The sequence below is a fragment of the Phascolarctos cinereus genome, unplaced genomic scaffold, assembly GCF_003287225.1.
Source record: "Phascolarctos cinereus isolate Bilbo 61053 unplaced genomic scaffold, phaCin_HiC Scaffold_9;HRSCAF=440, whole genome shotgun sequence".
In the NCBI taxonomy this organism is placed as follows: domain Eukaryota; kingdom Metazoa; phylum Chordata; class Mammalia; order Diprotodontia; family Phascolarctidae; genus Phascolarctos; species Phascolarctos cinereus.
In genome coordinates, this window is record NW_027556402.1 from 33832659 (window position 1) to 33859246 (window position 26588).

The 26588-nt window shown below is 39.9% G+C and overlaps 1 protein-coding gene and 1 pseudogene across 2 annotated transcripts in view; both read left to right on the plus strand.

The window, feature by feature from the left end:
- The window catches only part of LOC110209639 (alcohol dehydrogenase E chain-like), a 164072-nt pseudogene that overhangs the window by 84858 nt on the left and 52626 nt on the right, over positions 1-26588 (plus strand). The gene's annotated exons all lie outside the window — the stretch shown is intronic.
- LOC144454130 (alcohol dehydrogenase 1A-like) lies at positions 8836-26395 on the plus strand. The gene is made up of 3 exons (XM_078148453.1): positions 8836-9024; positions 21052-21153; positions 26231-26395. Exons 1-3 carry the CDS (start codon positions 9007-9009, stop codon positions 26387-26389), a joined length of 279 nt encoding a protein of 92 aa, XP_078004579.1. The 5' UTR covers positions 8836-9006; the 3' UTR covers positions 26390-26395.

Genomic DNA, 26588 nt, shown 5'->3' on the forward strand with positions numbered 1-26588 from the left:
TGAAAATGAGACATACTTAATGGTAATAGTTCAGTGAGCCGCACAACATGAGATAATTTATAAAGAAGGCAGCTTGGTATAATTCAATTCACTAAATATTTATTAAACACTTAGTGTTTGTAAGATATTGTATAAGATATTGCACTGGACACTGGGGATACAAAAAAAATGAGCACTCCTACCTATTCAAGGAGCTAACATTCTGCCTGGATAATCAAGATGTATATGAAGAGGTAAATACAAACAAATCTAAAATAAATTTTTTTAAATACTCATTGGGAGGTGGGGTCAGGAAATCCTGCATATAGAAAGTGTCACCTGAGTTATTCTATAAAGGAAATTAGAGGATCTATGAGATGGAAGTGGGGAGGAAGTATATTCAAAGTATAGAGGACCATGTGCCAAGACTCAGAGGCAAATGGCAAGTCGTGTATGGGGAACACCTGGCAAGTCAATTTGACTCAACAGAGAAGATGGAAATAGAGGTTGGAATCAAGTTGTGAAGGTCTTAAGACTTTTGAGGGGGTAAGAGGAATGGGAAATCATGTTCAGACCTTTATTTGGGAAGATTCATTGGGCAGCTATGCAGAAAATGGATTGAGAGAGGAAGAGACTGGAATTCAGTAGGCAAATTAAGAGACTATTACCCCAAGGCAGCTAGGTGGTGCAGTGGATAGAGCACAGGCCCTTGAGTTCAAATCTGGCCTCAGACATTTAGTAACTATGTGTTCCTAGGCAAGTCACTCAACCCCATTTGCTGAGTGTATGTGTGTATATGTGATAGAGAGAGACTATTGCCTTTAATTCAGGTAGAAGGTTATGAGGGCACAAATTAGGTTAGAGGTTGTGGGAGTAGGGGATGACTCCAAGTCAAGTTTTCTAACCTGGGTGACAGGAAGAATAGTCACCATCATCATAAATGGAGTTTGAAGAAGGGATCAGTTTAGGGGAAAACAGAATAGGCTTTGTTTTGGACATACTGAGTTTGAGAAATCGACAGGGATTTAAATGTTTAATAACCAGGGAGGAAATGCATGCATGACATACTTAAATTTAATATGCATTATTACCATTTCCTCCATTACTCTTTTAAGTCAACAGTCAACAAAACAATAAATTGAGTCTTGATTTGTAGCATTTTCTAGTTCCCAAGATTTCAAGGCTCATACTAAAAGGCTCACCTATCAGCTCTCAAAAGTCAACATGAGCTAGTTCCAGTACACCTCTTTCTACAGGCCGCCCAGTTGAAAATGTCCAACAGGCAGATTAGCTCTGGATATGAAGATTGGAGTAATCTGTATAGAAATCATACCTGAACCCACAGGACCTGATTAAGTTAAGATCATCAAGAGGAAGAGTATAGAGAGAGAATGAAAGATGGCCAAGGATGGAATCTCAAGGGACACTCACACTTAGTGGACAGGAGGAACCCATCGAATGAGACTGAGAAGGGATAGTCATACAGAGAGGAGTAAAGTGAAGAGAGAGCAGTGTCATGGAAATCAAAGAAGACAGAGTATTCAGGAGGGGATAATCAACAGTATTAACCCAATAACTCCTTTTCTCTTCTATGCAAGTGAGTGGTGTGGGGATACTGGAACAAAACACCAGGAGCAAAGCCATTGTTCCTCTCCTGCTAAACTACATTACTGACCTCTCAAATACATATTGGTTGATCGGTTGGCTGTGGTCCTTTGTTCTCCAAGAGGACCAAAAATGACATCACCATGTTGGAGTCCGGATACAATGTGTCTGACTGTGGTATATCAGACCAATACAAGCCTGGCATGCTCTACTCTAGGTCAGGCACAAATAGTCTGTATGAACATTTGGAGTGAAGATGTCTCTAAATTTACGCATCTCACATTTCTTTAGGCTACTGCAATTTACAATCTAATGATTTTTGTGAAGCTTCAATCTATGAATCTGTGTGTTCAAGTGATAGAAACAGGCATTTAGTGAGCACAGGCAGCCTCAGAAATGAGAGAGAGCTGCACAGCCAGAAAGCGATATAATCAGGCCATAGGGGATCGAACCAGGAAGATGGGTGAAAGATGCAATGAGGCAGTCTTAGAATCAGTGTCAGGGAAAACTTCTTATAATTAGGAATGTCCCAAATTGTAATGGACCACCTGAGGAAGCTGTAGGCTTATACAATATTGTATATAATAATATTGTGGAGATTATCTGTGCATGTGTGTATGTTGGACTATATGGCTGCTGAAGTCCCTTTCACATAGAAATTCTGCTTGTGAAATTGATTTTTGTACTGAACCGCAAGATTTTTACATTTATTTCTATTGATGAAGTGGATGATTTGAGAAAAACCTGAGAAAACTTATGTGAGCTGATGTAGAAGTGAAGCCAGCAGAATAAGAACATTGTAACAGAGTTGCTGGGCTGGTTGGTTGCTTGTTGTCTTTTATTCTCAAAGTAGCAGCTACTTTGTAACAAAATGATCAATGAAAGACTCAGCTACTCCGATCAAGATATTATTAGACTGTTCAGTAATCAAGCTTTTTTTTTAAGTAAAAGGACTTTTTGTTCCTTTACAATATGGCATATTCAAAACTGCTTAGACATAAAAAAGTAAATTTTTCAGCTTATGCTCATTTTTAAAAGGGGAACTTCTATGCAAATAGTGCCTTAGCCATAACATGTCTTAGAGACAAAGGTATAATGGTATGATTCCCTAGTTGGACATGAATACAAAAGCTGGATAGTTTTGTCAGACATTTCATTAGCAATATTATAGCATCATGCCATTTAATGCATTGCTTAAGCCTTTCAGGAAGAATGTCCCTTATTAATTCTAGCTAGATGCTGTCCTTGGCTCCTGATTTTCCTCGAACTGCTCAGGGTCTAATTAATAATTATTAATTCAATTAATAATTATTAACTCAATGTATAAATGTTTCCACTGTCACTCATATTTAGAAGATTTAAACAAAAGGAGAGGCCCTGTAAATTAGTTTATTAAACCTTTAAATTTTCTAATAACATTTTTTTTAATTGCTTCATAAGATGAGTTTGCGGATGGTTGAGGCAGCCTTCTGTGGTTGTATAGCAGAAAGAGGGCTGGCTATGGATTTGAGAAGAGGCAAGATCAAATCCTACCTGTCTTGTTTATTCATTAGATGAATATTTTCAAGCACCTGTCATGCCTGGAATAATTGATCAGAAGTTGTGAGGTGAAAAATAGGGAACCTTTAAATAGTATGCAAAAAATTGAAAAAAAAATCTTTACTTAACGTTCTTTTATCTTCACCACTGCCCCGGGAAGGAGGTGATATTATTCCCATTTTATAGATGAGGAAATTAAGCCAGATAGCAGTTAAGTGACCTGCTCAGGGTCACACAGCTAGCCAGTGTCCAAGGCCGGATTGGAAGTGAAGTGTTCCTGATTCCAGGTGTACTGCACTCCCAATACATTGTCCAGTTAATGAAAAGGATGTATAAGACAGTCTTATTCAGTTTATAATGATCTTGGGTAGAGAGATATGAGATACTCTCCTCATTCTGCTCCAGTAGGGGAGAAGGAGGAAGAGGCAGGGAGTCTTGAACTTCTCTAGCCCATGAAGCTTACCCACCAAGGTTCAGTTACAAAGCATAGGAAAAGCCAAGAGGCTGAGAGTTAATCAGTCCCATAGTAAAAGTGACCCAGGCTCAGGCACTGGGCCTACTTTGAAAAAAGTAACAAGAAGAGGGAGAGGGGAACTTGGGCATGTGAGGCATCTTTGTGTGTTTCCCCTTGACTTCTGGACAAGAAGAAGGGACATGGGATGGTCATAATTACTTGTGGGAACTTGAATCCACTGTACTGATCTATGTGGAGGAGAGCCTGTATTGAGGCCCATTGGCATCAAAAAGGACAAAAAAAGCATGTGAGGATAAGAGCTAAGATTTACAAAGGACTTTAAGCTGGCAAAACTCTTCACATGTGCTATCTCTTTGGATTCTTACTATAAAGTAGGTAATGTCTTTATTCAAATGTTACAGAAGAGAAAATGAGGGCAAGAGCCCAAGTGTCTAAGGTAGGATTCAAACTCGGTTCTTCCTGACTATGGGTCCAGTGCTCTATCCACCAGGCCACCTAGCCAGTTAGATCACTCTGTGGGGCTGATGCTTCTTCCTCCTTGTGAGAGGAGGATATCTAGGCTTAATCACTCATCTGTGATCCTGGAACTCCAGAGTGGAGGAAAGGTGGAGAGGAGCCATCCATTCAAGCACAGGGGACAGATGCCAAGTCCCCAAGATTAGAGAGTCCAGGACAAAAGCTGGGTGCCAGAAACTTGTCTGAAAAGAGCATTATACAAATTTGGGAGAAGGAAAGGGTCATTGGGTACTGTAGAGAGAGAATATTTTGTTAACAACTGGCTGAAGAGATTTAATCATGCCATTTAGGGCTATCACCACATCAAACCAGTTTGGAATACTAGCTGCTTAATTGATAATCAATGTGGAACCCACCAGATGAGGGTTTTATACTCCTTCAGACTCTGGAGTAGGGCTTGCTTGGCACTTTGGGGAAGGTGGCATGGTGGCTAGAGCTCTGGGCTTGGAGTCAGAAAGACCGAAGCTCAAATTCAGCCTCAAATACTTAAGACTTAATGCAAGTCACTTCACCTTTGTTTGCCTCAGTTTCCTCATCTGTAAAATGGGGACAATAATAGCACCTACCTTCCAGGGATATTGTGAGGATCAAAAGAGATGCTATTTGTAAAGTGCCCAGCATAGATAGTGGGTACTCCATAAATGCTTGATCACAATTCACTGTTCTCTCTTCACAATAAAGTGAAGGAATCACTCGGTGTGGGTGACTAATCTTGTTTATTGATTAGATATTATGAAGGAAAGGAATATTTGACTATTGTGTCATTTTTCAGTTGTGTCCAACTCTTCATGATCTCATTTAGGGGTTTCTTTTTTTTTTAACTAAATAATTTATTAATTTTTAGTTTTCAACATTCACTTTCAAAAGATTTTGAGTTCCAAATTTTCTCCACATTTCTCCCCTCTCCCTACCCCAATGGTGTATATTCTCTTCCCCCAATCTGTTCTCCCTTCTATCATACCCCCTCTCTTATCTTTTTGCTCTTCTTTTTTTCCTGTATGGCAGGATAGATTTCTATACCCCATTGCTTGTATATTTTATTTCCTAGTTGCATGTATAAACACTTTTTAACATTCATTTTAAAAATCTTGAGTTCCAAATTCTCTCCCTCCCTCTCTCCCTACCCAAGCCTCACTGAGAAGGCAAGTAATTCAATATAGATTATACATTTGTAGTCATGCAAAACATTTTCATAATATTTATGTGGTAAAAGACTAACTATATATATTTCCCTCCACTTATCCTATTCTCAGGTTCCACTTCCGGTAGCCAAGACGGTGGTGTAAGAGGTAAGTTGCTCTTCCCCTCCCTTATTAGCCTCTGAAATAGCCCAGAAAATATCACCCCAGGAGAAACCCTAGAATAGCTGAAACAGAATAAAGACAGGTGCAACAGCCTGGTAGCCCAGGTAGCTTGAGGGATTAACAGGAAAGGCCCCTCTGGCCCCGGGGGAAGGGAAGCAGTACAAAATGGAAGGCATCCAGCAAGCTAAAAGAAAGCCCCACCCTCCCATACCAGGAGATCCTGAAACTCAGGTGGTGGAGCAGGCAAACACCAACACCTGGATCCCTGAGTGCCTCAGTGAGTTCTCCCAGTGGAAACCCATTTGGAAAACCACCAGGTGCCTGGGCATTCTACAGCAACCAGATCTTCCAGTGCCTCATCAAAACTAAGGGAAACAGCTCCAAGGGGCCCCAAGAGGATAAAAACATCCTGCAACATCCATCTGAAAGGAGCTGAAGAAAGCAAAAGGAAGGAAAGGTGAGCAGGAAATCTCCAGGAGACACACTACCCAAGCCTACCCCTAGAGTTCCAGTGTTGCTGATTCCAGCCCAACACCAGTTAAACTGCCAGAACCCTACAGCCTCCAAGGCCCCAGCACACAAAACCAATGACCAGGCCCCAGGCTCCCAACGCCAGAAGCTTGAGTCAGTGCTCTCGGCTCCCCAGCAGGAGAGCTCAATCTCTTTAAAGGCCAGGGAATAAGCAAACACTATGAGCAAAAAGAAACATACAATAGATTCATATTATCAGAACAGTGAAGATCAAGGCAAAAATTCTGAAGTGGACAACAGTGTCAACAAACCCACATCTGGAACCTCAAAAGGGAATATTTACTGGTCTAAAGCCCAAAAAGCCTTCTTAGAAGAGCTCAAGAAGGATTTCAAAGGTTAGATGAAAGAGGTAGAAGAAAAAACGGCAAAAGAAATGAAAGGTAGGAGAGAGTCAATAGCTTGGAAAAGGAAGGACAGAAACTAACTGTAAAACAGAAGCCCTCAAAAAATGCAATTGGCCAACTAGAAAAAAAGTACACTGAAGAAAACAAGTCCCTAAAAAATACAATTGACCAAATGGGGAAGAAGGTACAAAATCTAATAGAAGAAAACAATTTGTTAAAAATTAGAATTGAGGTAATCAGTAGATTCTTTCAATTTCTATTTTATCCTCTGGTTCTAGAATATCAGGGCAGTTTTCCTTGATAATTTCTTGAAAGATAATATCTAGGCTCTTTTTTCTAACACGGCTTTCAGGTAGTCCAGTAATTTTTGAATGATCTCTCCTGGATTTATTTTCCAGGTCAGTTGTTTTTCCAATGAGGTATTTCATTGTCTTCTCTTTTTTCATTCTTTTGGTTTTGTTTTATAATTTCTTGATTTCTCATAGAGTCATTAGCTTCCATTTGCTTCATTCTAAGTTTTAAGGAATTATTTTCTTCAATGAGCCTCCTTTTCCATCTGTCCAATTCTGCTTTTTAAGGCATTCTTTTTGTCATTGCCTTTTTGAAAGACTTTTAACATTTGGTTAGTCTAATTTTATTTTTTATTTTTAGGCAATTTGGGTTAAGTGACTTGGCCAGGGTCACACAGCTAATAAGTGTCTGAGGCCATTTGAACTCAGGTCCTCCTGACTCCAGGGCTGGTGCTCTATCCACTGTGCCATCTAGCTGCCCTTAGGTTCATCTATTTTTTAAGGTGTTATTTTCTGCAATTTTTTTTAGGTCTCCTTTAGCAAGCTGTTGACTCATTTTTCATGATTTTCTCGCATCACTCTAATTTCTCTTCCCAATTTTTCTTCTACTTGTCTTACTTGCTTCTCAAAATCCTTTTGGAGCTCTTCCATGGCCTAAGACCAATTCATATTTTTCTTAGAGGCTTTGGCTGTAGGAGCTTTGACTTTGTTGTCTTTTGGTAATATATTTTGATCTTCTTTTTTGCAAAAGGAAGATTCTATAGTCTGAGGTTTTTTCTCACTGTCTGCTCAGGTTTCTAGCAATTACATGACTTTTTAATTCTTTGTTAAGGGTGTACTGTCCAAAGTTTCAGAGGTTTTGTGCAGTTGTTTTCGGAGATACTTCTAGGGACCTATAAATTTTCAGTTCTTCTAAGGTGATATGATCAAAGAAGAGGTGTTTACTCCTTTCCTGGGCTGCTCTGGTCCATGAGTGACCACAAGCACTGTTTTCTGCCTTGGAACTGTGAGGAGGATTCTCTCTTCACCATGACATAAGCTCTACCTCATTAGCACCCCTCCTTACCCCTAGGACCACCACCCAGGACTGCAACTCAGATCCAAGCATGGGCAAAGCAAGAGAATTCTACCTCAGCACCAGGAAAGAGATCCCTGCAATCTCCCTCTGATCAACTTCTTGATCTCCCCTCCATCTGTGGGCAGAGAGCTCTGGAAGCAGCCGCCACCACAGCCACCCTGGGGCTTGGGCCAGACCAGACTCCTCTCTCACCCGGGTCCAACAGACTTTTCCTACTGACCTTCCAAATTGTCTTTGTCATTTGTGGGTTGAGAAGTATGGAAACCACCACAGTTGCCTGTGATTCAGTCCCCTGAGACCTGCCCCAGGTTTGCTGAGTTCTGGTCTTTCCCTGCACACTCACGCTGAACTCTGCTCCTCTCCCAGCCTGGTGCAACAGACTTTTGCTATCAACCATCCAGGGTGTCTTGGGCTGAAATTTGTTTCACTCCATCTTATTGTGGGTTCTGCTGCTCTAGAATTTGTTTAGAGTCATTTTCACAGGATTTGGAGGAGTTTGGGGGACAGTCAAGCAAGTCACTGCTTTTACTCTCCATTTTGGTTCCTCCCCATACCCGCCTCCTCCTTTAGGGTTTTCTTGACAAAGGTGCTGGAGTGGTTTGCTGTTTCCATTTCCAGCTCATTTTGTAGATGAGGAAACTGAAGCAAACAGTTGCCAAGGGTCACACAACTGATAAGTGTCTGAGGATAGACTTGAACTCAGGTCCTTCTTCATTCCTTCCTTCCTCTCCCCTTCCATCCTTCCTTTCTTTCTTGTTTCTTCCCTCCCTTTCTTTCCTTCCCTTTTTTCTTCCTTCTTCCATCCTCCCTTCGTCACTTCCTTCCTTCTTTCTTTCCTTCATATGGACTCAGTCTGTAAAATGATGGGTCTGAACTAGACCTCTTCAGTCACTTATATTTCAAAGTTATGTTCTTTTAATCTTCATTTGCCTGTGGAGCCAAATATCACAATTTTATTCTCTCTCTCAGCCATAGTGACCCTTGAAATACTTCAAGTTTACTGTCATTTTCCCCTAAATCTTATCTGGATGCCAAAGAGGGCTGGGGAAGGAAAATAAAGGCAAAGCAATAAAAGGATTATTTGCAGATTTTTTAAAATACAGTTTTGATACATCAGACAAATGTTGTCTTAGTGCATTTTCTTGTCTCTCAAGTAGGAAAATGAAAGATCAGCTGATTGGAGGAGGTTCAAGGGCCAAAGTTATGTGTTTGAGAGAACATATTAATCCAGAGTAGAGACAAAGTTTCCTGTGATCTTTCTGCTCAACGAGGCAGCTAGGGAGTCAGAAGAAATTCAGGTACAGTCCATTGACCTGCACAGCAAAGGGAAAACCTTGACCACAGAATGGCCACAGCAGGAAAAGTAAGCAGAAACTTTACTTACCTTTACTAATAGCCTTACTAAGCATAATTCATACACAGCTAGAAACAGTATTAATGATTGAATCTATGAACAAGATAGTCCTTAAAATAATTAGCAGCAAGTTATGATTTGTTTACTGAGAGAAAATTCTGAAGTGCCAATATATTGTTTTTTCCAATTGTGTCTGGCCTGTGTATCTAGTCATTCACATCTGTCTCCTTCCATGTCTAAAAGAAATGCACAGGGATGTAAGGAGCTAACTCCAAACCAGATGGGGCTAAGTCTAAACTCAGTGAAGTCTTTTCATGAAGAAGCTTACTTTACATTAGAAGAACATAATTCATCTTATCTCCTCTATCACTGTGTTCATTTCTTAAAGAAAACAAGGGATTGGAATCAGAGAAATTATTTCATTAGTGGAAGTGGGAGGACTGCATTATATATGACTTAGTGTTCTTACACCTACCATCAAATCATTAAGACCCATAAAGCAATGGAAATTGTACTATCTAGAGTCTCATCATTGGCCCATAAACATTGATTAAATGTGTTTATAATTGAGCACTAGTTCTGGTAGGACAGAAGGAGAGGAGGACAGGGGAGAGAAGAGGAAGAAAGAGGATGGAAAAGGACAGAACTTATTTTCTTCTGGCATTGCTCCCCAACATCCAGGGACATGTTCACAGCAGTATGAAATATCAGCCTAAGACTTTAGTGGAGGATAGATATACAGAAATCATCTTTTGTGTGAACATGAGTACATCTAGAAAGTAATAATAGTAAGCGGTAATAGTAATAATTTAATAATAGTAATTAGTAATTTCATAAAAGGAATGATTTAATAATAATAATAGTAATTAGCAATTTAAAAACAGTAATAGTAATAATAATAGTACATAGTAATAGTAATAATTTAGTGATAATAGTAATTTAATAACAGGATGATTTAATAATAGTAGTAAATAGTAGTTATAATTGTAATGATTTAGTAATTAATAGTCATTTAATAATAGGAATGATTTAATAACAATAATAGTAAACAGTAATTTCATAATAGTAATGAGTTAATAATAATAGTAAATACTAATTTAATATTAGTAATAAGAAGGAGTAATTTAATAATAGTAACAGTAAGGATTTAAAAATAGTAATAGCAAGTAGTAATTTAATAGTTATAATTATGGGAATGATTTAATAATAGTAATGGCATTTTGATAGAGCTTTCAGATTTGTGAAGCACTTTACATGTTTTATCTTGTGATCTTTACAACAAACCTGTGAAGAAAGTACGAGTTATTGCTATGCCCATTTTACAGATGAGAACACTGAGGCTTTGTAGATGTTATGTGACTAGCCCCGATTAATTTTGGAAGACTAAGTACTGAAATTTCTACTACTTTAGGTTATCAGTGACTTGGTGCTAAGTATTAGAGTCATAATTTAGAGACTATTACAATGCAGTCCCTCGAATGAAATCATTTGATTCAATTTCCATGTTTCATTAAAATTTTAAAGTTAATGTAAATGCACAAGAAGCCCTCCAAGATTACTTTCTAATGTAAAATTAGTATCTTGATCAAAGACCTTCCTGACTTGAAACTTAGCAAGTCAGCCATAACTGTCCTGAGATATACTCCCTACATATCTAAGGTCATTAAACTTTAGTAGAACCCCTATTACCTCCAAAATCAAATCTAAAATCCCCTTTTTGGTTTTTAAAGGAATTTACAACCTGAACCCTTCCAGTCTTCCTGCACTCTACAAAGACCATACCCTTGATCTCGTCGTTACCTAAAAGTGTTCCACCTTTTTAAAATCTTCCTTCATATCCTCTTTCTTTTGCTTTTTTTTGCTTTTTTTTTTTTTGGTGAGGCAATTGGAGTTAAGTGACTTGCCCAGGGTCACACAGCTGGTAAGTGTTAAGTGTCTGAGGCCAAATTTGAACTCAGGTCTTTCTGACTCCAATACGCTGTGCCACCTAGCTGCCCCCACCTCCTCTTTCTATAATCTCCTATCACTGCTATTGCTGAGTCAAATGGTAGGCACAGTTTAGAGTATGTGTAGTAGAGCATGTATATTGCATTATAAAGTATAATAGAAAAGTAGGAAGGTGGCAGGTTGTGAAGGGTTATAAAAGCCAAACGGAGGATTTTATATATTTGTTCTTATAGCTAATGGGGATGATTGCACAAAGATCTGAGATCAATGCCAGTTAACAGAGATCTACAGAAATTTATTGGGCCATGGTAGAAAGGGGGAGAAGAAGTTAATATGGTCACCTTTGGATTAAAGGTAAGAGAGTGTGTGGAATCTACTGGAAAGGAAGGGGCTGGATAATTGGATCCAGGAGACCGCTATCCCAGTCGATCTTCTATATGTGTGGTTACCCCAAGGTTCTTTTTTTTCCTCCTTTCTCTCTTTTCTTCCTTTTTTTTCTCTCTCTCTCAGGGTTCTTCACCTACAGTCTCTGAAGATTTTTTGAAAAAATATTTTGTTAAGTATGTGTCAATATAATTGGTTTTCTTTGTAATCCTATGTATTTTATTGTATGCATTTAAATTTATTCTAAAAAGGGATCCATTAGCTTCTCTGGAATACCAAAAGGTGCTGTATTCTTAGTGCTTAACACAGTACATAGTGGGCATTTTAATAAATGTATTGATTTAACTAGGCTTTTTCCTAGAGACAACTAACTTTGTAGTGGGAGAGACAATTTACTATAGTACCTCAGGGTAGAAATATTTGGTTGACCCATAATCCTTTGTTTAGATGACACACAGAAAAGGTTAATAATAGGAGTTCTCAATACACACTCTGTGTGTGTGTGTGTGTGTGTGTGTGTGTGTGTGTGTGTGTGAGAGAGACAGAGAGACAGAGAGAGAGAGAGACAGACAGAGAGAGAGAGAGAGAGAGAGAGAGAGAGAGAGAGAGAGAGAGAGAGAGAGAGATTGTGCTACTAAATGTTTAACAACTGGGTTTCTGAACTCTCCAAAAAGCATGCCATACTTTTAAGTTTAATCTTTATTATTAACATTTTCTTAAGTCTAGATAATCAAGGAAACACTAAAGCAAGCCCTGATGTATTCCTTTGCTGATTTCTGAGGTATAAATGCTCATACTGAAAATTTAACAGTCATCTCTAGCAAGTGCAAGCTGGCTCCAGTACACCCCTGGCTCCCTAGGATTTAGTGATTATTATCAAGAAGACCCCAGACTGGTGTCTCAAAGACTTTTTAGTAAAGAGGTTGAAGTGCATCCTTTCGATTCTACTGAGAAGCAGGCACACCTCCTTTAAAGGGGAGAAATGCACACGTGAAAGAAGCCAGAGCAAGCTTTATAGTTAATAATTGCCTAACTCCTCCCTTCTGGATCAGGATTAGTTCTAATCCTTCTGGGTTACAATCTTACATGTGATCCCCTTCCCTTAACATACATTATGTTCCTAGGACCTGATATAGTTTGCACAGTAGCAAAAGGCTGCTGGCCTGGAGTTAACCCTGGCATTTTGAACCGATTCACCCAGGGTCCCTGTCTGTGATTTCTAATAAGTGGTTTGCTGATTTCTATCTATTTACTTATGTGGAAACTTAACTCTTTTATTTCTCACAATTCCTCCTTTTTTTTTTTTAAATAAAGCTGTGGTAGAAAGTCTCATTGGTACTTTCAATCATCTTCCTTACATTGCCAGAGCCTACCAACTGAACTCTCACTGTGGGTTCTGCTGGGATAATCTTTAGTGAAGGATGTCTCACATATTGTTGTATCAGTCCCCTAATGCATGGAACTATACAACATCTTACAGCAGTTAATACTCCTGAATGGATAAACCAGGATTCTAACCATCCCTTTAACCAGTTATCTATCCCAGAGTTCTCTGCCAACTCCTCAGCTAAAGTGGTTAAACCTTGCAATGTCTTTAGCGTTGGTTCTATCTGGGGCTGTGCCGCTGGGCAACATTTCATTAAGGGATTTTGGGGACTTAAAACAATATTAGAGAAGGAAGGGAGGAATTGACTGACACATTGACAAATTTAAAAAGGGGAAAGAGTCCTTATTAAGTACAGATACAGAGACCCAAAAGTAACAATAAATTATCCTCCAGGAGTTTCTTCTCATACAGCTATCTGACACTCTGGATATCATCCGGTGAGGTCTTCTGGTCTAAGTACTGTTCAAACAGTGTCCAACAGACTCTCTTCTTATAGAAATCTTCCTTCTTATGTCCACTCTCCTACAAGACTGATCTTAACACAATTTTTAATTACCTTGCCAATAACCAAGGCAGATAATGAAAATTAACTCCACCATTCCAAGATCAAAATTGGAACCTTGGCTAGTTGTCATGTTTCAAGAACTCAAATTAGAAAAATTAGAACCTAGCCTAGCCCCCAATTGTTATCAAGAAGTTGCATTCTGCATTACTTCTAGTTTTATACCTTGTATTGACTCAAATACGTAATAGTTAATTTAAAACCAGTACATATCAAATAAAATAATCCCAATTTATGGTCATGTACAAATAAATAATTGTTATTTAAAATAGATGCATCTTTCAAGGCATTTATAAGATAAGTCACAAGCTATTATTTTAACACTCATTAATTGTATCAAACTGAGACGGCTTCAATCTTGGTTCCATAATCCCCTGGCCTAAATAATTATCCTCATAAATTGTAGGCCAAATAACTCAATCTTATGCTTGTATCTTACCATAATAACCTCAGATGTTCCTTCATCAATCTATTGTTTAATAGATTTGGTATTTGTGCTTAGAAAACTTATGATTATAGGAATTTGCCATGAAAGAACAGGGACTTTACTAAAGTAAGGGAACAATGCTGCCCTAGATTCATGTCGATTCCAGGCAGGAGTTATAGAATGACCAACTGCATTGAGCCAGGTTTTAAAGTCTGCCAGGTGTCATAGTGGGGAAATTGAATCAAGAGAATCCTACCTCAGCCCCGCAGAAAAGTCATTCTCCCGACTTTCCCATGAGAACACTCTCTTGCAGCTCATAGATGCAGCTCACAAACCTCTTTGCAGGTTGCTGACATCATGAGTCAGTAGCTCAATCAGTTCCTTGTTAACCACACCTGAAGTTAGACTCAGAATAATAGTTCATTAACAGTCCAAGGTCTTGGATAGCAAATTCCCCTTATCAGGACTATAGTTTCACATTAATTGGGTACCATCTCCAAAGTGAGACCTAAATAGAGATCTAAGCAGTTTGCATAACCTCTACACATCTTCTGGTGCCTAATAGCATCTTGAGTAAAATCCTTACTCTAAATAGATTTGCCTCTCTATTTCTCAAGCTTATTTATCCCTCTTTAACCATTCTTAATCTTGTGTGGGATGGCACTCAAATTAAAAAACACAGAGGTATGCAAGGAGAAACAGAAAATTAATTTATTATTATTTCAAATCTCAAGATTTGAGTGTCCCTCCACCAGAATGTTCTGATGAGGGAAGACAGAGTACAGGAGCAAAGGACCTGATTAAATAGCCCTAATGGGTAAAGCCCCCCCTCCTACCAACTGGCCAATGCTTTGGCTCCCAATCTCAACAGGAAACTCTACCATAGGAACAACCAACAACCAACAGTATGCATATCTTAGTTACAAATTATAGATATCCATATTTAGCCCTTAGTTTGTTGAACTATTAAAGCAATTTAAAATGTGCAGTCAAGCTGAACACTGTACTGTGTAGCAAGGTCACCATGATTAAAGTATAGCAATAGTTGTAAAACAAAAGATAATGTTGTTTGTTTGTGGAAGAACAACAGCAACTGTGGAGATGTAATTCTGCTACAAGGGGGGGAAGGTTCAGGAGTTTCAGGCTTGGCAAACTTGAACAGCTGAGATAACAATGGCATAGAAAAGGGGAGGAAGGTAACTTGGGGCTAGACTCCCGTAACTCAGGTGATTTCTTGTAAACTAAAACTTAGGCCTGTCTGGCTACCACGCCTGCCTTGAGTCTAATACAATTTCTATTTATTCTTCCGAAAATTCTTCATGGGACCCCTTATCCCACTCAGCCTTAGCCCAAACCTTTATTACACTGAGGAGTCTTCACTGGGACATCCCATTCAATCTGAAAGAATGAGACCTTTTCAGGACTCATTTCTTATACATATGAAAAGTTCAAACCATGATTTTAACTCTGGCTAGGCCATGAAATGAATTCAGATCAAAACAGTAAGATCTTTCCTACTTACAACTTATTACAGAAATTTAGATGCTTTAGTATTAATCACTACCCTTAGATCTCTGATACTGCTTCCATTATTGAGACTATTTCTCTAAAAGCACCCAGTTAAATCCAATCTAAGGACACAACAAACCCAGGAATGAAACTCTTAAGTTCATTGTCGGTTTGGACGTAATTTTCTCACAAACAGAAATTTCATAAAAAAATCTCCCTTCCTTAGCTTAGTTACAATTCATGACTGAAATCCAAATAATCCCCACTATAATCTTCCTTTCACAATAAATTTTTGGTACCACAGGGCATGCATTTTAAATTATTTCCACACTAGTCGACTTTTCCATTACAAGGCTGGGTATCCTTCCTTTGCAGTTCTGAAATGGGAAGGGAGATAAAAATTGCAAATCCAGAGAAAGGCACTCTCCCACTCTCTTCCAAATAGCTTTTATAATGTTAAAAGCCCTATTTTTGCAATGTTAAACACATTGCCCCACCCAGACATTGGCAGGAGGGATACAAAGACATACATAAAATATTTACGGACAGACAGACAATGTGCTCCCCATTCTAATTCTAACCTTGATAGGTCAAAAGAAATTCATTTTGTCCCAGGGTCCTCTTTGAATGTGTCCCCAGGTTTTCCCGCCTCTCTTCCCCCCCCATAGGATTACATGCCCATATTTTCCTAGTCTGATTTTCCTCATACCTTTTTAGTATTAATTCGAATTCTTCATCACTGGGCCTAGTTTCACTGGTCCTTTTCACCACGATCTTTACTTGGCCTTCTCCTGAGATATGGACTTGTCCTAATTTATTCAGAACATCTTGCACTATTCGGGTGATGAGGTGGATCATGCAGGCAGGTAAATTGTGAGGAGGATAATTCCTCCTACAGCCAACTAAAAGGACCCCTAATATTTGCTTCCACCAGGCCCCACCAAACCAGAATAGCCATGATGTGCCAAAAGAAGTCCAACTTTGAACAGGAATGTGGGCTAGTTTCCTAATATCCCTAGTAATTTCTTTAACTATTTTCCCATTGTATTAATTTGTTGAGCATGCATGTAGGCATCCTATAACCCCAGCTCCCATGTTGGGCCCAAGTAGCTGGCCCATAGGTTTTGATTATTTTTTCTAGCGGCCAAGTGTCTCCCCAACCATTTGTATCTGCTGTATTAGTGATAGAAGTGTTGAGGCTTCTTTTTTCTCTGTTATTTATGTCACCATATAATCTAATGCCCTGTTTCCTTCCATCACCTCTGGCAAGAAAAAGAATTTTGGTCTTATTAACCCAATATAACAGATACCTGTCCAGTTAGAAGGTAAATGAGTGTAGGCCATTTGCCCACATATCCAATGATGCCCTTTGAGAGCTGGCTGCTTTCTTTGATTTAGACATGACTGAAACCTAGCCTGAGGGGGAATAAGCGAGCATTCTCATTTCCCAGGGGACCTGTCCTTGTAGCAGAATGACGTCTCCACAGTTGCTGTTGTTCTTTCCACAAACAAACAACATTATCTTTTGTTTTATTCTCTTTGCTCCAAAACCAGTGAAGTGTTCCTGAACTGTTTCTATGCCTCCAACTCCATGTAGAAATAGTGTCATTGACCAAGACTGTAATTACTTTATGCATCTGACAGGTCAGTAATCCTGAATTCACTTTACAAAGATAGGTACCCACTACGACACAGCTATTAATACCATGTTTTTCCTCATCAGGATCCTCAGGGGTACAAGGCTTCCAACTCTGATTAGGGCACCTGATAGCAGATTCCTTCCATTTCCCCTCATACTTGGTACAATTTACTAAACATTGGGTATATTCTCCTCTCCTACATTCAGGTCTCCTGGTGAATGTCCATTCACAATCACTGTCTGCTGGCCAATTTCCTCCTCCAGTCTGGTTCAAGCAGTATTTGCCCTGTACTGACTCCGTCAAATGCCATTGGTGCTTTTCTCTAGATGACCGGAAGCCTCTACCACCATGTACCTCTGAGTGGTTACTGAGAATCCAGGCAGGATCTAGAGGTACAGGTACCCATGGCCAATTCTCAAGCTGCTGTGGACCTCCATAGACCCAACAATTGGTCACAACGAAGCTTTTGGCAATGACTTCCATCAGTTGGAGGTATCTGTTCCCCGTCCATTCCCCATAGCAGGGACTGTGGGATTGGGGCTGCTTGACCATAGGTCAGGAGAAATGTTAGGAGAAGTGCAGAGGAAAATACTGGGCCTTTGCCTGTCTTTACAACCTCTGTTGCTTGGTTTCAGCTAACTCTATTGTGACACTGGAAGTAATTTCAAGGGGGTGGGAGCAGACAATTTTATACACAAAATACCCAGAAAGTTAGGACCATTCCCAATAGCCAAAATAAAGTTATACCATAACACAATTCTCACCTTTTGTCTCCCTCTCTAAAGGAGGATATGATTATGTAAAGATCTAACCAAGATCAGTCATTTAGGTCCTTTACAGAGAGTGACCTCAATGATTCAGGGTCCTGGTGGGTCACCCTCCAATCCTGAGGTTCCTCCACAGTCCCTTTGCCTTAGTATAAGGAGTCCAACCTTTTTCAGCAGTTCATATTGCAGTTTCAGTTGTCAGCAGGACTTGGTAAGGTCCTTCCCAGTTCGGAGCAAGCTTGGCCTCCTTCCACCCATTTATTAACACCCATTCTCCCAGCTTGAAATTTGATAAACTGTGAATTTGAGTGGTAGAACTGTGCCAATAAACCTTTCTTTTGAAGTTCTGAAATAGAGGATGACACTGCCAGTATATAGTCTTTTAAGAACCTGTCTTTAGATTCAAATGTAGACGAATCCTCCCTCCCTCCCAGATAGGGTAACCCATAAGGGGATAACCCAACATCCTTTCTGGGGGGCAGTGGTTATCCTGAGTAAAGCTATTGGCAAGCACTTAGTCCACGGCAACCAAGTCTCTGTCCCCAATTTAATCAGTTGTTTCTTTAAGGTTTGATTCATTCTTTCAACCCTTGCAGAAGAGGGGGGAGTGCCAAAGGGCGTGGAATTCCCATCTGATGTCTAAGCTAGATATAGTGTTCTGCAATACCTTGGCTATGAAATGAGACCCATTGTCAGCGCCAATTCTTTCTACCAATCCGAACCTGGGAATGATTTGTTCTAAGATTACCTTGCTTACCCCTAAAGCTGTGGCTGAACTAAGGGGGTGGGCTTCTACCTATCCAGTTAAATGATACACTATAACTAGTCAATATCTCATTTTCCCTACCGGTGGCATTTCAGCGAAATCAACTTGAATACTCTGAAAGGGTCTTAAGCTGAGACTTTATACACAAAGATTTCTTAATACCTTCTTGTTCACTTTTTGATATACCACACATCTTTCAATAATTTGTTTGGCTATTGTATAGATTTCCAAACTTCCAAAATACCTCAGTGACTTCCTTTATGTAGAATTCCTAGTAATTCCCTTGTAATTTCCTTATTAAGCACTTTTCTTCTGTCGGGGAGAAGCCACCATCCTTGTTCCTCCTTTACAGCCTCTGATTTTTCCAGCTCTTCCTGTTCCTTTTTATTAAACAGAGGAGCAACCTTTGGAGTTTTAACCTCAGGTATGAGAATCAGCATTTTGGTTCCAACCTCTTTCAAAGAGGCCCTTTTTGCTTCTTCATCTTCCAGTCTATTTCCAATTATTTTGGGGGAGCTTCCCTTCTGATGTCCTCTGTTATGTACTACGGCTATCTCAGATGGCAGTAATAAATTCCTCAACACTTGCTGAGCCAAATCTTTCCCTTTACTATTAATCAATCCTCTTCCCAAATCTTTTCAAAAGCATGCACTATCCCATAGGCATACTGGGAGTCTGTGTAAATTGTTCCTGCTTGCCCTCTAAAGCTTTGAGGGCTTGATTCAATGCATACAGTTTGCAAGTTTGAGCAGACAGACCACTGCTTTGGGAGAGTCCCTGACTCCACTGCTTGCCGTGAATCTCCATCTATTATAGCATAGCCATTTCTCCTTCTCCCTTCCATCATTCTTCAAGAGCCATCCACAAACAACCTTTTCCATGTCTCAAAGGGAATATACCTCAGACCAGGACTTCATTTCCTTTTTGAAGTTTCTCACTTCTACAATGCTCAATGGGGCATTCACAAAACCTATTCCCCCTGCAGGACCCCCCATAGGCACCTCCCTGAGAGGGAACATAGTGGTTGTTCCAGGAAGGTCCGGTAGCTCGTTGCTCACGGAAGGGGAGACTACAAACATCCTTCTTATATTGTTCTAACTCTTTTCTTAGTCTGGAATACAATCTGTCTTCTACCTCTTTCTCTAAAGTTTTTACTGTGGCTGGTGTAGATACTATGGCAGCAGGGGAAGGAGGGGTGAAGATGAAGTAGCAGGCAAGGGTGAGTTGTAGGGAGAAGGGGGAAGTGCAGACAAAAGATCCCATTTACTGAGAAGGCCTTCATCACCTGACTGCTTTTCTTCCTTCTCCCCTTTAATTTGGCTTAAAAACATATTAGTAGGGGCTAGAGTTCTCTTTGTCCAGCATACTGCATAATCCTGTTCTTCCTGACTGTTTATTATTCACATATACATTTAACCATTGGCATATCCAATCCTTGTCCACCCCAAACCTGGGCCAAAAGACTGAGGCTTTTAAAATAGGTTCCTTTACCCAACCATAACAACAATATTTGATCATTTTCTTTTTATCTTTCCCTCAGGTTTTTGTTCCAAATTCCCAATTTGCTAGCAATGTCCCCAGCAGACTACTTTGGGGTATCTCTGGAAGGAGTTCCTCAAGCCCCTTCCCTGGCACCTTTTCCTTTGAGTTTTTCCCTCCCATCTCTAAGTCAAGTCTATTAACCAAAGCTTAGTTAACCCAGACAAAATGACTCCCAGGGATAAGGGATTCCTGGATCAACAAGGGCAGAATTTTGCTACTTCCTACCTTTGTTCCGTATATATCATCTTGAGTAATCCTGGCCATTTTCCTGTTTTTTGTTTGTTTTTTGCTGTGCTTCAACCTCTCTCTCCGCAGCAACAGCTGCCTTCTTTGGGATTTCATGAGCCCCGAGGAAAGTGAAATCTAAGAACCAGGTCTGTTAAAATCAATGGGAGTGCTCTTCCTAGACCACTCAGATCTCACCTTTCTCAGTGGTCAGCTGGATTCCAGACGAGTACCCAAAGAAGACCCCTGACTCAGTTCCAAAAACTGATGTCTCAAAACCTTTTTATTAGAGAAGTTGAAGTGCATCCTTTCGATTCTCACGAGAAGCCGGCACACCTCCTTTGAAGGGAGAGTGCACCAAGCCCAGAAGCCAGAGCAAGCTTTTTAGTTAGTAATTGCCTAACTCCTCCCTTCTGGATCAGGATTAGTTCTAATCCTTCTGGATTACAATCTTACATGTGTTTCCCACCCTTTAATATACATTAAGTGCCTAGAACCTAACTATGCTTGCACAGTAGCAAAAAGCTGCTGACCTGGAGTTAACCCTGGCTTTTCAAACCATTCAGCCAGGGGTCCCTGTTTGTGATTTCTTTCTTATAAGTGGTTTGCTGATTTCTGTCAATCTATTTTTATGGAAACTTAACTCTTTCATTTCTCACAGTGATTATGCATACAGCCAGGACTCCCAAATCTACATATCTTGCTCACTTATCGTTCTTGAATTCCAGCACCAAATGTCCATCCCTTTGCTGGATATTTCTCACATCTATGTCTCATAGACCTCTCAAACTCAAACTGCCTCTCAGGTTTAGAAAGTTAGTAATACTGTTTAGCAGAGGAGATTACTAGTCACTCAGCTCATTTCTGTTTCATTTTCTAGGTCATTAAATGCAAAGCTGCTGTTCTTTGGGAGCTCAACAAAGCCTTATCCATTGAGGAAATAGAAGTTGCCCCACCCAAGGCCAATGAAGTTCGAATTAAGGTAAAAAAGAAAAAAGAAAAGAAAGAAACCCTCAAGTTATAGAATGATACTAAGTTCAACATTGGCTGCAGTTCTAACAGTAAATTTGATTTTTTTTTTCTGGGAAAGAAAACAGATAATTTTCAAACTCTGAAACATTAGACCACTGGACCTGAGGGAAGGAAATGGATAGTGATTAAGTCTGGGGGTTGAACAATGCCCAGAGATAAATTATATATTCTTTGCTGTCAGATGGGATGGGAAAATAGATCAGGAGTCCTTCCTCCCACACCCACCATCCCAAAACAGCCTGGTGAGAATCTCTGTGCTACTACAAAAGAGGCTATTGATATATAAGCTATAGGTCAAAAGCTGGAAGGGGCCTCAGAGGCCATCTAGAACATCCAGAAGAGGAAACTGAGGCCCAGAAAGGTTGGATAATTTCCCCAAAGTAACAGGGAAGGTAAAGCAAGCATCAGAAGCAAAATTTGAACCCAGGTCTTCTGATTTCAGAGCCAATGATCTTTCCATTCTACCACACTGCCTATTATAGGGTAAAACAGACAGTGGCCAACAAGTCAGAAAAACTGGACTCAAGTCACTTACAAGCTATGAGAATTTTAACAGGTCACTTCTTAGAGTCTTCATCTAATCATCTGTGAGGTCAAGTAAAGAACACATTTACTGTCTCCCTCACAGAGTTAATGCAAAAATAAATATTCCTTAATATGTAAATATATTTTGCATGACTGCACATGTGTAACCTATACAAAATTGTTTGCTTTCTCAGTGGGCAGAGGGGTAGAGAGGGAAACAGTTTGCAATTCAAAAAAATTTTAATGAATGTTAAAAATTGGTTTTACATGTAATTGAAAAAATTAGACATTAATTTAATTTTAAAAATTCTTCCCCCCCCCAAAAAAAAGAATAAATATTCCTAAGGTACAAATCTGGCCATGACATGATTTTGTTTAAAAAATTGCAGTGGTTTTCTCTTGCCTATAGAATGAAATACAGGCTCAATAGACTATCTAGTAAAGCTTTCTAGGGACTGGCCTCATCCTACTTTTCCAGATTTATTTCCCACTCCTCACTTTTTTTTTTCAGCCAAAGACAAGGTTTATTAGAATATCTGTCATATTGGGCAGACTCTTAAGAAGTCTGAACATAAGTAAACTATTGGCTAGATTATAAGAATGTGAGTAGTGGTTAGATTTTAAGAATCTAAGCACCTTAATGGAGACAAGATGGACCTTATATACAGAAAGACTGTGGGAGGGATCTAGGAGTAGCCAAGTAGTTTGGGGTGACTAGAGGAGGGGTCTAAGGAAGAGCTGAATGGGAGTGGCCAGTAAGGTGGAGTGAACTCCTGGGACCTGGACAATGGATCCTAGCTAGGATTAAGTGTGGAAAATGGCCAGGGGCCATAAGAAAGGCTAGGCTAGGTTAAGGCAGCCACAATGAAAGTCTAATTGATCGAATTATAGCCTCAAGCAAACACCAGATATTTGGCCAAGTGGGAAAGTCCAAGGTTTATCATTTTTGGGGTCTAGTTCCCATCCTCATCATTCCCGTCTCAAACAAATGAGACACAAATTCTTTTGGGGTAAAGGAGAAAGGTCTTGGCTTCTGAAACTACTTCCTGCTAGCAAGGGGCATAGAGTTGTCCCTGCCTCAAGGGGCTCCCAAAGAGGAGGTTGACTGGAACAGAGCACAGGCTACATCCAGGAATCGATGAAGGGACATTGGCTAGTACCCACAGTTTGCTACCAACTATAGGTGAATGGCCAGTAGTCTGGAAGACACAAATCTGACAGAAAAGACTGCAGGGCCCAGATGTAACAAGATAAAACATCCTTAGCTCTGTTTGGATTCAGATAATTCAGTTTTCCAACCATGCAGTATCAAATCCACCTCATATTCAGACTCAGAAATAGCCAGGAGGGTAACATTTCTTTTCAAAGGAACATAATGGAGAAACTGAGCCAGGAGGATCTCATCTTAGACTGAGGCTAAAATTGTCCTCTCAGCTTTTCTTGATGCTGACTTCCCACCAGTATCACGTTCTCTCTGAGTAGCTTGTGGCATGTCTCAGATGGCAGATTATTGATTTATCAGTGGATTATTATGACCCATTAGACAACTCAAAATAAAATCATGAGCTTTTTTTCAGTAATCACAGCTTAGGAAAAACTTTTCCAGGATTTACTTCTCAAATTTAAATTTGTCCTGGTGTAAAAAGCCAAGAGTTAGAGATTTCTATATACTTGCAAATTCTCAGCAAGCCATACATAACCCAAACAAGCTTCTTGGCAAGTTTACACATTAAAACAATAACCAACAATAGCCAAATTATTTTAGCGATAACCAAATTATGAAAATTTTGCTTGATATAACTGATGCAAAAAGTTCACCAATCTGAAACTTGAAACAAACCCATTACCAATCAGGTAACTTCAGTTTTGTTAAATTCATTTCGAAATTACTTTACACAGAGAATCAGCATCTCATCATTAACAGTTAAAACCACAAATTTAAAAGAGCATGCTTACCCAAATTCAGAGGCTAGCTTCATTACCTTGAGAAGGATGTGCTGAACCTGGGTGATGCTTCCAGGCAAAGGTTGCCCTAGGGCCCAAGGGCATTGCCCCTGGGACCCACTCTGTAGCTGCTGCCCCTCCCTCCTCCTTCCTTTCTGTGTGGTACAGCAACCCTACCCCAATTAAACTCAGAGACTTCTCAAGGTGGAAGCAAAAGTTACTCTTTATTACAATCTCCCGAGAAGGGGCGTCTGCTTCCCGGGTACACTTCCAGCAGAGGAGAGGTGAGGCACAGAAAGCAAAAATGAGATTATATACCCTAAGGCAAACAAACCTCCACCCACCACTATCCCTTATTCCCATTAGCTGGGAGGCGGGCTTACATTCTAGGCACAAAAATCTTCCCATTTCCATTAGCTGGGAGGCGGGCTTACATTCTAGGCATGAAAATTCTTACCCGGAGACAAAGAACAAGGAAACAGGGTCTAGCCAATCCAAACATACATGTCCTTATTCAGCAAACCTAATGCTGATGTGGCAGTAGTGTGGCCATCAAGAAGGGGTTTAGGTCTGAATTCTTATAGGTTTAGATAATTCAAACTTATGGCCTGTTCGTTCTCTCAGAGCCTGTCTTTAGTTCCGAGACAGTCTCTTAATCACCACCCTGAGAAGTCTTCACAGAGGTTATATCTCACTCATTTCCCAGGTGGGGGAGGGTGAAAGGCTGAAACTCTCTTCTCCTATGAGAGGGGTTAACAGATACCCTCTTGACTCAAGGGAATAGAGTGACCAGGGTTGTAAAGAGGTGTTTCAAAACTCCTTAATGATCAATCATGAGGCCTCCAGAATCTGCCAAGACATTTTTAGCTGTTCTAACTTTTCCCTGTAATCTTTATGAAGGAGGATTCAGGAGTGTGGAGGAGAGTAAGTAAGCCTCAGGGAACCAAAAAGCAACTGCAGTTTTTCCCAATTCCTTAGTGCCCAGAGAACTGACAGAATTGAGCATATACTTCCGATAGGACATCCGTCCTTGTCCTCTATGCTGCAGAAGGTCTACCCAGGTCCTTGGCCTCAAACCCATCCAGTGGCACAAGAGCCTGAGAGCATCAGGCCGAGTGCAAGACAGCCTCATAACTGTCTGCCCACAAAGCACCTCCAAGTCTTAGTGCTTGGAGAGCAACTCCACCTGCAGAGCAAGAAAGGAGATTGCAGAGTGGGGTGGCAGAGGGAGGCTTACGTACCATCCAGGCTTGGCTAGAGAAGAACTTGGGGTTAAGCAGATTCCCTATATGGGCCACCAAAATGTTGAGGTCTAGAGGTTTAGGGGTTCTGGGACCCCAAATTCATAACACCAAAAGAATTTGACCCAAACCTTCTTTCAACCAAAGACAAAGTTTATTAGAACATCCATCATATTGGCCAAACTCTTAAGGAGTCTGAACATTTGTAAACTATTGGCTAGATTATAAGAATGTGAGTAGTGGCAACATTTTAAGAATCTAAGCCCACTCCTCACCTTCTTGATGTCTCCACATGGGGCAGCTAGCTGTTCTATGATCTCCTCCTCCACTTTCCTGCCTCTGTGGATTCTTTCTTACTGGAAAGCACTCCTTTTTGAACTTTGAACTTGCCCCATTGAAGGACTTTTCCTTCATGGCCAAGCTTAGATATTCTTGGCACCATGAATCCTTTCTGAATCTCTCCAACTAAGAGCTCTTATCACATTTTCTCTGACTACTTTGTCTGAATCTCTCCTCATTCTGATTCCTGGCTTATGTCATAGTTATTTGTCTGAGGGTAGAGTATATCCCTAGAGTTTCTAGTGATAATAATGATCACAGGATTCTAGATTTTGAGATGAAAGGGAGCTTCAGGGGAATCTATTAAAATCTAGTCATTTTATAGATGAGGAAATTGCAATGGCAAAAGTGAAAGGACTTGTCCAAGGAGCAGAGCCAAGTTTTGAACCCAGGTCCTTTGATTCTGAATACAGTATGTTCTTGCCATCACTCAGTCATGATGGATGGCAATGATGACAATGATAATGCCAGATCATCACCATAATCTGTTATCATCACTTTCTTTTTTTAACCTTTTTATTATATTTTTAATATGTGAAATAAAACAAGCACTTCCATAACAATGCAATTTTTTAAAAGGATGATTGCACATGAAATTGCACATCTGTTATGTACAATTTGCTATTCCTTTTGAATATATAATAAAGTTATCATATGAATTTTTCTTCCATCCCCTCCCGACCCTAGAGACGGCTACCATTGGACACAAATATGTATGTGTGTGTATATACATGTAAAATTATTCTATGCATACTTCTATTTATCAGTTCTTTCTCTGGATCCAAATAGTGTCTTCCTTCATATGTCCCTAGTATTTAATTTGGATATTTATAATAGTCAAAACGCCTTAGTCACTAAAAGTTGTTCTGTTACTGTGTACAGTATTAATTATTCAAGAGGTGTGGGCATGACATGTATATGTCCCAAAAAGCTCCACTAAACTCTCAAAGGTGTCATCATCCTCTTATTCTCTTACAGATTGTGGCAACAGGAATCTGTAGCTCTGATGACCACGTGATAAGTGGACAAGGCATTACCCCGTCTGGCATTACCTTGTCCCAACAATCCTGGGGCATGAGGGTGCAGGGATTGTGGAAAGCATTGGGAAAAAAAGGTGACTTCTATAAAACCAGGTAAAATACAAAGTACAGTGGGACATCAGAGTTTGTTTGTTTGTTTGTTTGTTTTGATTCTTACTTTCTGTTCAAGCTAGTAGACAGGGGAGATAATATAGTTTCTGGACAAAAATTCCAATTGGAAGACAGTCGAGGTAGTCAGGCAGCTTCCAGCTTTACAGTGAGGGCTGCGTCATTCCCAACCACAAGCATATTCTCTG